At 40.8% G+C, this 14176-nt stretch overlaps 1 protein-coding gene across 1 annotated transcript in view; it reads left to right on the top strand.

The window, feature by feature from the left end:
- Positions 1-1262, top strand: part of LOC139305308 (voltage-dependent calcium channel subunit alpha-2/delta-1-like) — a 64568-nt gene extending 63306 nt beyond the window's left edge. The window contains exon 37 of the mRNA XM_070929271.1: positions 1057-1262. Coding sequence (XP_070785372.1) covers positions 1057-1179 — 123 coding nt within the window. The 3' untranslated portion in view covers positions 1180-1262. The remainder of the gene's footprint in view (positions 1-1056) is intronic.
- Positions 1263-14176: the final 12914 nt, after the last annotated feature.

Below are 14176 nucleotides of genomic sequence, written 5' to 3'. Positions count from 1 at the left end.
TACTTCGTGTCTTTTTCCTACCCTTATCTTTCTCACCTGTCACTCTTTCTTATGTTCTACCACCATCTGTCTTCACCTCCCCCAAACTTACCTCCAAGTCTTTTTCTGTCTCTCGCCAACATTTTCTCCGTCTCACCTGACTTTGAACTTCAAGCCATGCTCTTTGTATCTTTCCCCATCTATCATTATCCGTCTCAGGCAATAGGCTCCAGTGTCTATCTCTGCTGACATCTGATTACTGATGTAGCCAGACGCTAGCTAAAACAGACCACTCACTTCTCATTTGCATCCAGACGTTTGTACGTCTATTTTAATGATTCTCAAGTTTTTTCCTCTCCAAAAACATATCAAGGCAATACATTCTTTCCCTTGTACCTCTCCAGATGCTAAGCATACAGAGAGTGAGAGTTTCCGATCAGTTTTGGTCAGACATGATGGCTCAAGTTTTTCCAGTCAAATATAAAAAAGACATTTTGAAGCTTTTTTATATTTTCTGACCTTTTGTTTGATCCTTGCATAGTTCTGGTGGACCGTTTGCGAAGCCCCACCCCCCTACGTTAGTGTTGCTAACTTGCTACACCTGTCAAGCTTTCTGTTATCGCACTGCACATATGCAGAAAACACTGTGTTTTCACTTTTCAATCTTTTAGGATGAGAACTAACCGTTGCTGGCTTTGCTTGGGTGCAAACTTTCCAAAACCCAGTAGAACAGGACAGGGCTGCTAACGTTAGCCTAAACTCTGATAGCTTCCAGGACTGGCTTCCATGCTGCAGATGTTCTAGTCGTGAATGGGTCTTTTTTCACATGATGTAGTAAGTTAGACGGACATGCTGTTTAATCCATTTCTTACACATTTGCTTTTGGATTTTGAACAGTGTCAAGCACAGAAATCCAAAGCTTGACAGGTTTGCCGTGCCTAGTTACGATTGCTAAGCTATGATTGGACAATCACTGTTCGGGGGAAGGGGTTTAGGGAACGGTCAGTTGAAAAGTGTTTCACGTATTGCCTTTAACAGCCAGTAACTTCACTTGTTTTCCTTCCTGCTTTGCACCAGGAGGAGGACCCTGACTGTGGCGGGGCGTCCGGCCTGAGCCCCTCACTTTGGCTAATGGTGGCCCTTCAGCTGATGCTGCTCTGGGTTTTGACTGGCTCCAGACACCATGCCATCCCATCATGACCTCTGAACATCCTGATCACACCCTCTGGCTCTCTCCCTCCGTTATCTCCAAAATGGTAACCAACATGCAACACTGCCACCGAAATGACGAACGCCTGATGAGAAGCGCTTGTAACAAACAAACTAAAACCTGTGAGCCCCACATCCTGCCAGTTTCTTCTTTTGATACCTTCATTTTCAGGGGGTTCTCAAAGGGATTTCACCAGGTGCAAGGGTACAAGTGACGAAAGAAAAGCATATTGGAAGATATCGGTTTAAAAACTCGACCCACGCCTGTCCTTCATCCCTTCAATGGTCTCCGCCAGCTGAGATTAGAGGAATCCAGAGAATTAATTTTGATTGGCAACTTCTGAACTTTTTCTGGCTTGATGTCACTGATGAAAGAGATCGGACTGCCTTATAGTATCAGAGGGATTGAAATCACGATGGGGGGGGCTTGCTGTTTATTGAAGATGTTGGGCAGTTTTATTCACCACTGCCAGAAACAGCGCTGCCCTTTGCAAGCGTTTAATTTATTGTGAATCAATTTGCAGTGGCTAGTTATTAGGTATTTATTGTTTTGTGGTTAAGAATTTGGCTAAGATTGCAGTAACATATGCCAAACTGTTACATCACAAGCTTGTGCCCTTCATTTGCCTCCGTTGAATTGCTGATAATAATGTTGTCATAATCTGATATCTGATATTTATATAGCACTACCCAGAACATTTTACAGTGTCTCCGAGGGGTTCGCAAGATTGCATCGTCTTTACTTTCGCCTCAGTGTTCTTTCATGTAGATACTGTATTTGCAGTGTGGAAATCATGTTTGTTGTTATGTTTATGCACAGAAACCAACCTTTCAACTGCCACAGACCGCCTGCTTCTGAGTGTACGGATTTTTAACTTTGTAGCTGATCATTTAACCGCCCCGATCAAGAGCGGTAAATTATCTAGATTTCCCACCTTGGTGTTGGATTGCTCCAATGAAAACTTTGTTGCCATAGTGCGCATTAACCAATCAGGGTGAGCCTGGCTGGTGTCCTATGCATGCTCATTGGACTAAATCTCTAGTGCCATGTGGACTGTGTGACTCGAATGAACCCTTTAGCTTCCTTAGACTGTGGCTACTGAATGGGAAGAAGTTAGTATTTATTTGTTTTACTATTTATTGGTTATTTGAATGAAGCGTCCGGGCAGCATGCTACTGTTTGTTTTATTGCCACCACTAAAGGAAATGAGTGAGGGGGATATAGGAATTTGTATTTGACATTTTGGTCAACAAAACAGGAAAACAGTACATTTGTATTCACTGCTGTCACGTTATAAGTTAAGTGACTACTGTCTGCACTGCAATTCAAAGTGCAGCTGTTATTCTTCTTTACAGTTTGATCTCCTGACTGAAGAACAGCCTCTGTCTATTTGTAGTAGTGAGGTTCCCTCTTGAAGTTTATTATACTGTGGTATGATATGACTCAGCAGATATCACTGCGGTCAGCCCATGCTTATGATCCTATCTACTGCTGTATTTCATTTTCTCCCATATAAGTTCATCTTGTTTCATTTATTTTGTGTGCCTTCTTTTCCATTGGTTACATATATAAAACATACCTAACTTAAGTGTGAACATTTACAGATGATTTTCTGTAGATGATGTTTTATTGAAATATTGTCATCGTGTTTGCCAGAACTCACAACAGTTAAACAGATCTGTTAAGAAATGAACTAATCCGCCAAACCACTGCTGCAGAGCAAAATAAGTCTGCCCAAATAACGAATAATAAGAAATGTCACAGGACTCTTAAAGCTGCTAAATGCAGTACTAATTGTGTCAGCAAGAATTAGAGCAAATAACTCACTTGATTAATTTTTAAAAAATCAAAAAGAAATCATGCTGTGCTTAATTTATACAACATTAAGGATTAAAAGACATAAATTCAGTTAGGCAGGAAATAACACGTCAGGCAGAAAACCTGGCAGTAAAAACAAGCTCTAAATCCTTAATTTAAAAAATGTCATTTTTACTTAAACCAGCTGCACTTTTGTTTGGCCCTGCTGTCAATGATTAATCCCACAATTTCATCATTATTTAGATGTTGGTTCGAGATCAAAATTGACAATCACAGTTTAAAATGATTCATATGTAGGCTGTGTGTGATACCTCTTTAGGTCACTGAGGTGGCAGAAACAGTAACCATTATGTTACCACTGTGATAACAGATACAGATATGCTTCATGGTTTTACTGCCCAATCGCACCAAATGTCCTTCTAACTCATTGTTAAACATTTTCAATTTCATCTGTTTCAAAACATCAACAGAGGAAGTAATTTTGGGATTTTTGGGACATTATATACACCACTAAAACAAAACCAGGGAGTGCATCCTTTTGTAAGAGTCGAATCTATAAACACTGACACATGTTTGCATGAAACTACTTAATTCTGTGGGGAAGTGTAAACCACACAAACTAAGCTGTGTTACCACTAACTAACATTACCACTTATTATTAATAAGCATTCCTCCAAGTCAGATCAAGGAGGGCTTGTTTGTCCGTCTCCACCACCATCATCATAACTTTCGAAGTGGTCTGAGGTGCACTTTTTACTCTCAATGTTTTCCTCTATCTTAAACTATAACCTTCCAACAAAAACAATGTGGTGAAACAAATGATAGTGTTTACTAACACTCAGAATATCAAGTGCCATATAGGACTCTCTTATTCTCTTGTGGAGAAACCTATTATCGTAATATAACATTTATGCAATTTACTAGGGCAAGTCTCATAATGTAAGTCTCAAATTGTTTCCCTGTGCTGCATGGTAGTGGCTGACAATTTTCTTTTTTTTTTAAAAACATATCCGCTGTGCTCCTGCTTTAGTGTGTAATGTCGGAAGCATAATGAGTGTCAGGCATTTGTTCACGATATGATATGGTATGATCAGCTATTACTGCCTTTCTCTTGGGGGGACAGCATTTGGCTCCACCCTGGTCTGAGTCAGCTACTCAGTTTGTCTGATTGGCTCGAGCCATGTAGGTTTCACTAATATTCAAGGACCATACCAGTGATTTAGCAAGTTTGAAAACAATTACTACAAATCATGAATACTTTACATTACTGCTGATTATTTTGGCAGTGTGGCTCTAGGAGATGGAAATGACGGTTGGTCAGTCGGTCCACCACTTTGGTCCAGACTGAAATATCTCAACATCTATTGAATGGATTGTCATGAATTGTAATCACTTTTATGATCCCTGGACTTTTCATCTATCGCCATCATCAGCCCAAAATGTCAATGTGTGCAATAATTTGGTTTATGACTAAATACCTAAATACCTATTTCCCATCAGCCTCAGCTGTACTTTGTGTTTAGCACTAAAAAAGAAAGAAATGATAGCCGTCTAACACGCTAAACTAAAATGGAGAACATGGTAAACATTATCCACTTAACATCAGCATGTTAGCATTATCATCGAGCATTTAGCTCAAAGCACCGCTGTGCCTGTAGACTCCATTAGTTTCCATTCATTTGCGTACAGTTTGAAAATCAAATTGCAGATGCTGGAAGCTTCTCATGCAAGTTTGAAAAGTCTGATAATTGATTTTTAAGCTGCACAGAAATGATTGGGAACCAATGGCTGCTTAAAAAATAAGAAAATACCTTGAAATATGGGCAAAATTGGGAATGGTCTGCAGTAATAGGCTGTAAAATATACATGCATTGTAGCTAAGAACCTAAACTTGCAAAAACACTAGGTATGGTCCTTTAAGTCACTTTGGGCAAAGATGTACATTGTACAGATGTGAAATGAGTGAAAATACACACCACCTAAAATGCTCCAACTGGATCCTTTTAGAAATGCACAGAAAACATTGGAGAATGAACATGAGCTCCATACTCGTCCAGATGTTCCATTTTACTCTTTAAGTGCTAAAATCAGATGCTGTCACCTCAGGAATAATATACTCTCGATGTGATATGAAGTGTTTTTGATTCTGTTGGTGCTCTCTGTGTGGATCGTGTGGGTTGGCCTTTTTATTTCTGGAATCTTGAGGATTGCTTAACGTGTGTTTTTTTTTTTGTCTGTTACCTTGCTGCCACTCTTTGGCAGACGATTGGCGGCCCTGTCGGTCAATCTTTCTCTGCCTTTGGTTTTAAGGCAGGCTCTTGATGGAAGCGCCCACCAAGTCATCCCTCGGCAGACCGCTTTGGGAGGCTCTTGGTGGGCCTCTCTGTCAGTCTCCCTCGATTGTGCTTTAATATGTTACACTTTAGTGGAACTTGATTCTCCAGAATCAGTCATGTAAAAAATTGTACAAAACTGATGTTGTTCTCGACAAAAAGAAAAAAGAACAATGTTTATAATCCTGGGGAGGAAAAACGTGTTTATTCATGTGCAAATAAGGTATATTCAGAATAAAAGTTTATGATTACTATCTGCTGCATTGCGTTTAGAGTTCTGGCTGATGTCCTTTTCTTGCAAAATGTCTGTTTTTTTCCACAGTGGATCAGATTTCTGTTACTAACTTCTGTCACATTGCCAACACACATTTCCCATCCAAATGTGTGTGAGAATGAGAAGGAAGCACCCTGAGTCTGCTCTCCCAGTGTCTAGCCAACATCAGAAACTGACGTCCAGCCAAAATCAACACTGTCCAGGAAAAGAAATGGTGGAGGCGTAGGTCCAGCCACATCTCTCTACAACGTTGAATTTGGCTCAAGGACACGTCCATTAACAACGACCCGTAATGTTCTCTGGTCATAAATTCACAGTAATTCCTGTTTTCCCTATTTCGTGTTGATCAAATGGTAAGTGACTTTCTCGTTAGCGCAGTCCGCTTTATACTTGAACCTGAAACCAGCTGTGCTCAAGTCCAGATTCTTAGAGCCACTATTCCTCACTGCCCCCCAAAGACAAACTACAGGCTCATTTTACTCTTTATTATGGACATTAAAGACCGACCCTAGTTCTGTATGGTATACTGCTAGCTGAAGAAAAATCTAAATCCTTTAGGTGCTTGGGGACATTTTAAATGAGACCAATTACAATGTCTTTAGTATTTAGTTTTAATAAAAAATGGCCTTTATTGTTGGTAGCACAGCTGGTAAATTACTATACGGAGACCAATAATATGAAATTGTATTATTTTACAGGCCATGTGACAGAAAGTGATTACAACAGCATCAACCAAAACTTTGCAGAAGTGCCATTTTAGGTAAGTATGATTTGATGGACTCAAAAGACTGAATACCAAGTCAAAATATGATTTATCAACATCGTCATGCAAAGAAATTACATGGTACATTTCTTCAACCCTCTTGGATTCCAATTTCTAAGTCTGTTATATTTTGTAACCATAGCATATTTCTTTTACTGTGTAATCTCTGTTTTTAATGCATTATCTTTCCATGAGTGAATATTGTATGAAAGATTTATTATCATTCTGAAAAACATGTTTTCCGGTGACAGCACGCTGTCTTTCTTGGACTCCATGTTTTTTTTTTTCCAAACTCTGCCTCTCCGAAAGTGTTATTCCTTGTCTGTCAGGGATGAGTTGCGATGTCAACAGCACACTGTGGATTTCCTGCCCGGGGCTCTGGATTTCGCGTCTGGCAATAAGATGACCCAGTCGGTTTACACTGAGAGGTCACTCCTGTTGTGTTTTTGATTGTTATCCTAAGTCTCTGTGCTTGTGTCCCTGTCACTGATTGATATCTGGCCTAAAGTCCCAAAAGTAAACGGCCGCTAGAGTAAATATGAAAAGTTTATTATGTAAGTAATTGTAAGTATTAACAGTCCTCTCATTACTCCGGCAGATTTGTTTTTTCAAAAATGGGCTTGCAAGGAGTACAGAGATGGTGTCACATGTTGTTTGTGCACCAGAGTGAAACTTTGATGCGCTTAAAATTAAATGGCATCCCATTTGCAAGGAACGATCACATACTGTAGCTTACCACGTAGTTTATATGCATGTACTGCTCTCAAAAGCCTCTCCCTCCCTCTTCTCAGCTAATGCTTACTCTTGCATTCCTGACCGTGCAAGATGAAGAAGATACAGTTTCTGCATTCACCCTTCCTATTCTGTGGAGGCCGTCCTACAGTATCACTGGTTTTGGATTACTGAAGAGTACACTGTCCCCACATGTAGACAAACCTAGAAAATGAGAGCTTAGAAAATGCTGTTTGTGCACAAATGCAGGCTACAAAGAATCCAGTAGGCATATGCTTGTCGGGAAGAAAGAACAGTTTTGAGGGTTGCGGTTGGGGAAAAAAACAGCATTCAGAATCTCAACCGACAAAAAAGAGCAAGGATTAGACCACCAAGGCATTATTGAGGTTTTTGTTTGTCTCCACATCTCTTGTGTTTTAGCTCTTGTGTGAAATTTTAAAGGTTGTTTGACCCTGTGCTTTGGCTGTGTTAAATCACCCAGATCCCAAATGGAGTAATTACATTTCAAACACCTCATAAAGGCATTTGTTTGGCCCAGGCTCAAAACCCAATCACATAATAGATATTTTGTGATACTCAAAAAGCACAGGGGGGGGGGCTGAGATTGATATGTTTAGCATATCTTGTTCTTCCCCACAGAATTTCTTTTTTCACTGTACCTCTCTGGCGACATGGTGGAGCTGACATTGAGTGAGAGGTGGTTGTAAACCCGCCTCTCACCCGATGTCAGCTGGGATTGGCTCCAGCCCCCCCCGCAACCCTCTTAAGGATAAGAAGGATAGATGGATGGACTGTGCCCCTCTTACTCAGAAAGTCTGTACCCTGAGGGGCAGCAGTCAACTGCATGCAACTCCGTACATTCTTACGTTGTTTTTTAGATATTAGATTACGATGAAGGAGATTACAGTAAAAGTAAAGCATTCTTTCGTCATGCATACAGGCGGTCAGCAGCTCCGGGTAGCCTGTAGTTTCAGGGAAACATATCTGAACAAGAAAATACCTGTGATTACAGCGGAGTTCATGTAAAACACTGACTAACATCCATCCCTGTTTATTAGTTTTGCTTTTATCATCACAATGATAACCACAGGGAACTGCGTGAAACATTTTTGATCATTCATTCATTATTTAACTTTGAGATAAGGAACTATCCACAGGCTCTGGATTCTAAAGGGTTCAGTATGTTTGAAATGAACAAGGTAGTATGTTGTGTTGTAAAACGAAAAGTCTAAAGGCAAAAGAGATTATAAGGCCACACTCAAAGGTGGGGCAGTAAGCCTGGTACAAAAAGTGACAGTGTGAAGTAGTGATGTGAAGAATGAAAAAAGAAAGCTTGAGATATTATTTCAAACCCTGCCTATTCTCACACCTCAGCACACCTGGCCAATTGACAATTTCCACACTTGGGAGTTCTTTTTTTCTTGTTCTTTTTTCCCAGAATTTTACACATTTTGTACAATGTAACTGCTGTTTTGGAATCCAGGTGTAACCCAACAAAGCTCAACCATGGGTCCGTCTCAACACATTGGTCTGGGGTTCACTTCAAGTGGACTTGTGTGATTGCCTGGGGACCACTCATGCTCACTCTGGAAGGTCAGTAACGTCATTGGATGAATGCGTCACATCACATTTTAATGTGCATCATTACGTAAGTATTACGGCAGGTAGGAAGGGGGACATTATGGTCTTCACAAGAGGTGGAATGTTCCATATAAACAAAAGTGACGTCGATGGCATATATTACTGCGCAATCGACTTCAGAATGATTCTTGTGTAATACTCAGGAAAATTAACAAATAGGAAAATTATTTACATAGCCTTTTGCAAAACACCGGAGGTTTATACAATTGGCCTGGAAGTCAAAGCCTTTCCCTCGTCTTTCCAAAACAGTTTGAATTCCAAATTTTCTTCACCTGCTCCCCTGTCTCTGCACCACTCGGGATCCCTGTTGGGAGCTCTGTTACTTTGTGACTCATGTGCTGGTCATTTATGCACTCACTTTGTTGTAATTGCTGCAGTCTGGTAGCATTGGCTTTTCATGTTCCTTTTATGTTTTTTTGGCCGCAGAGAAAGTGAAGATAAAGTGGAGGCCCCGGCTGTATCGGGAAAAACAGAAAAACACCCAGATGTGGGGCGCCCTCCCTCGCTGGGCCGTGCAGTGACCAGTACTGGAGGTTTGATGTGGTTTTTGAATCAACAGCATCACCCACGGTTTTGCATCAGCTGTCCTTGACTGGAAATATGAGTGGTCCTTATCTCAGGGGAGAGGAGAGCTGAGGAGAAGAGAAAACAGAGGAGCACTTACAGAGATTTGCAGACAGAGCCGAGGTGAAAAAGAAACAAGCTGTCCAAACTTTGTCTTTAAATGATGGCGTCCGGACAGGAAAGGGTAAAAAAAAAAAGTTCAGATGGAGAAGATTCACCTACTCGAGTCTTACGAGAGACTTTTACTGATTCAGCAAAAACAATGTAATTTGAAAACCTGTCTCACAAGAGTTTAAAGGAGTAGTTCAACATTTTATAAAAACTTTCTTATACCAATTAAAACCTCTAAAGCTTTTACATATCAAACCTATAACAAAAACCAAAGTGTAAATGTGGTGTCTTGTCGTCACAGAACAGTTGCCAGGCAACTAGCCACTCCAGGAAGACTCCAGGAAGTCCCTGCTCCCGGCTAAGATATTGTTCAAGCACATAACTTAGAATTTTTAAATATCACAGAATACACAGTGAACAGTTTTCAAAGGGACTACTTCTTTGGTAATAAGTTCTTCAAATGAAAAGTGGTGACACCAAGTTCTGTGATTTATCCAGAGCAACAGGGACATTGTTTCTTAAAGTTTCTTAGTTTGTTAGTTTATTGACTTCAATATAACAATACAAGTATAAAAAAATACAACATTAAGTGATCAAATAAATACTTTAGGTCCAACAATACAAATCTTTCAGCACAACTAAATACTAAAATGACTAATCTACATTAATATGTTCCAACCTCTTCAGGCAAGTACAACATGCAACATGACTACGGTTTTCTTGTCTGTGCCAACACATTGCAAATTAAGATTAAGATCAAATTTGATTCACCTTCATTGTATTGGGGCCAAAATCTCAGACACAAATATCTTAAAACCAGAACAAATGACACCAAAACTACATGCATGGCTAGATACCACTGGAAGTAGGAAGGAAATTATCTTTGCTCCATTGATAAGAGTAAACTGTTGACAAAGCAGTGATGCAGCATGAATCAGGCAAGCAAACTGAGTAAATGGTAATAGTAAAATTGCATTGTCAAATATGTGTCAGCATCAGGAAAGTCAGACAGACATCTTTGACTCTGGTGTGTGTGGAGTGTGAGTTATTTCCTCTGCTGAGAGCCCCAGGTGTCCGATCAGGACAGCGAGTCAGCACTTTGTCGGCGTGTAATAATAATGTGTGTGATTAAGCGCCGTGGTCTGGCTCACACAGAAAATCTACTCTCTTAAAGACCCTCTGACACGCGAAGCCCCATCTTCTGTGGCTAAATTAACCTACAGCTGCATCGCACAATTCCTACAAGCCTTCACACACAGACACACACACAGATGAAAGCATACAAAAGTACGGCCACACAAGATAAACAAACTTGTAAATTTTTACACTTACATATATCTAAAAACATACATAACTTTACTGAGCAAAAGTGACTCATCTACAAACCCTCATCTCCAGTCCGGACCACTTGTGCAAACACACAACACCGACCCACCCACACACACACACGCATACAGGACGAATTACAAGCATGCAAACAGGCGAGTGCAGCACCTCTCCCACCGCAACTATCAAAGGGTTGGTGTGTGGCAAACCTGTGTGTGTGTGTGGCACCGGGATAATTAGATGCTGAGTAACTGCAAATGTGTGTTAATGCATAATTAGTGAAGTGGGTGACAGGGTTAAAGGAACAGTACGTTTTGCGGTGTACACCCTTTAGCTTTCTGTCTGAGAGTTAAAAAGTTAAACTGAATGTCATGGAGTCAGGACATTAAAGAAATAGTTGGACATTTTGGGAAATAAGCTTGTTTGCTTTCTTGCCAACAGGTACATGAGTAGATTGATACCGCACTAGTATCTGTAGGATAAATATGAAGCTACAGCTAGCAGCCAAATAGCTTAGCTTAGCATAAAGAATGAAATCAGGAATTGTTTGCCAAGAAATTGCTCCAGCATGGCTCTGTCCAAAGGTAACGAAACACATCAACCAACACTTTAATTTAATAAATATATTACATCGCATTTGTTTCATTTGCACAAAAACTGATACTATCTAGCAACCAGCAAGCAAGCCATACAGAAAGTCACTTAGACCGGCCAAAAAATAACCCCCGTAAAAACCACAACTTGGCGTTTTTACACTCATATAGATTAAACAAACAACCATGAAACCATGAAAGTACAAAAACTGGCAACCCTTAGTCTGATGTCAAGACTTCACGATGCTGCGCTCAGTCAATATACCCAGTTGTTGTTTGCAAAGAAATTGCTGCAGCGTGTAACTCCCCCTTAAACCACATTCTTGTAATTTCTCTTTCTGTACGACTTAAACAAAAGCAGTACAACACTGTCTGTGTATTTTTGAACTTTGGACAGAGCTAGGCTAGCTGTTTCCCCCTGCTTCCGGTCTCTATGCTGAGCAAGTTGTGATTCCAGCTCCAGCAAGAGATTGACATCAATCCTCACATCTAACTTTTAGAACAAAAACAAATAAGCCAAAATCTCCTAAAATGTTCCACTATTCCTTTTTAAAGAGAGATAATGTATATGAATATGAGTTTGTGAAGGCCTTTCACCACTGGGGATGTATGTTAGTGCTATGTAGGCGTAACTGTGGGTGTGTGCACACGTCTGTCCCACTTGGTAAGTGTGTGTCAGAATGTGTGTCGCAGGCGTGTGTCTGGGGTGTGCGTTGAAGGGAGGTCAATCCTCGGTCCGGGTAATTTGCCACAGATGAAACCTGACTCCATTCCAGGGGACCAGCGCAAGCAAACGTTTCAAAGCTGCAGGAAATCTATTAGCACCTGGTGGGACCACCCCCCCCCCCCATCCCCCTATTCTGTCCTCTCTCTCCCCCTCCCTCCATCCTTCCATCCCTCGCTCTACCATCTCACCTCTCCCTGCCCCACCCCAGTTAATAAAGCCACACAAGACCACCACAGTCCCGCTGTGCCACTAAAGCCAAGGGATGAGTGAGTGTGTGTGTGCGCACGTGTTTCTATCTGTGGCGTGTGGCAAGGTGTGCATTTACGCCCGTATCCATGTGGAGTGTGTGTGCAGAAAATACATGTAATGTATCTGGACCTGTCCTTTTACACACGTGGAGCCAGTTAGCAGTAAATGAGGTGCCAGACAAGCATGCAGCAGCTGCCACGCTAGAAACAATAGCTCATGATGCAGACACAGTAGGCTGCAGTCACCGCTGAGCGCTGACTCTAGGTCAGCTCATGTGTACTGTTGTAATTGCTGAGATGACGTTAGAGTCCGTGTCATGTGAACTGTGGTCAGTTTGGCCAGATATACCAGTTACTGGCTATGGTCAAGCCCAAATGTGGACAAAATATGTCAACTCTCTTTTATGACCTGGCCTTCAGTGTGTTTGCACAATAACTGGATTTCACATAAAGCATCCTGAGGAGAATGTAGACCGTATGACCTGTTGGCAGTGTTAGCCAAGCTCACCATGCCAAACAGAACATTTGCCATTATTTTTACTTGCAGCCCTTGCATCAAACGTTGTCCTGCTGACGTGTGTCAAAGTTTTGATGGACAGGTGTGTCGAGAAGATAAGATAAGAAGAGGTCTTGCACACTCACAGTCCACAGCTTGCAAATAAAACATTTTATTTGACAGACAACAAAAACTAGTTTTAATATCAGATTCTATTATAGAAAACATTAAATGAGAGACGATTGAGCCTGACAGCTGGAGGCCAGATGCAATTTACTGTTAGTGATGACTTCAGCTGCCATCTCTCAAAACTTTCAAGTTTATAGACAGAAAATAAAACATGTTTTTGCAATTGCATAATCTATTTCCTCCTTGGATTTGTTTGGAAATGGATATTGTTGCATAATTTAGTGGGATTTGATGTTTCCAGAACAGCAGCCTTGTTTTCCCATGTTTTAAAAACATGAAATTTAGACCAATGCCCTGCAATTGACCGTTTGCTAAACCCCACCCCCGAACAGTAATTGTCCAACCATACCTTAGCAACTGTAACTAGACACAGCAGGGATGTCTAATAAATCTAATCTAATAACTAAATGAAATCTAATTACTTTGTAATAATAATAACTTAAGCATTAGCTTATGGTAGCTAGATACAGCTGATAAAGTCTGCTTGCGAAAAAAAACGAAATGATTTACTTCTAAAATGCCTGCAAATTTTGAGAGGTAAATCTGCTACAGCTATCATAGTAAACTGTAATGTGATAAAACAGAAAGCTTGACAGGTGTAGCAACAGTAACTAAGGGGGGCGGGGCTGAGCAAACGGCTAATTCAATCGGGCAATAGAAAGGGTTCATAGTGATGGCTTAGTGACTACCTGACATGATGCCTGTCCCATGCAAATGGCCCATTCATGCGTGCCAGACCTCAATGAATGAAGCAAATTTTGCGAGCCAGCTTTGCAATCTATAGAACTTAATGACATGTTATCTGTTGCATGATTTCATTAATGTGCTGAATACTGATGGCTGGCCTCTAAGCCATTTACCTCACCCCATAAAATGAAATCCTTATTGGAATCACAGATAGCCAAGGGTCATCTGGCTACCAGTCTCTCAAGGCTTTGTACTATCAGGAACAAATAACTGACTTCGTGAGGGTGACGTTTCTTTGTCGAACGACTCCCAGAAGACACATGATTATGTTTTAAGTTTTGCTGCCTCGAGGCATATTAGTTTGGAACAGAGTTCACAGTTATTTAATCTGCATTATTTGATCCCATGGCAGGTGATCTGGGGAGAAGGAGCATTTCCAATTGATGATTCAACCTTGGCCTGATATTAAGTCCTAGGGTCCAGTT

Source organism: Enoplosus armatus, chromosome 22 (genome assembly GCF_043641665.1).
Source record: "Enoplosus armatus isolate fEnoArm2 chromosome 22, fEnoArm2.hap1, whole genome shotgun sequence".
NCBI lineage: Eukaryota > Metazoa > Chordata > Actinopteri > Centrarchiformes > Enoplosidae > Enoplosus > Enoplosus armatus.
This window is presented reverse-complemented; position numbering and strand designations above follow the sequence as displayed.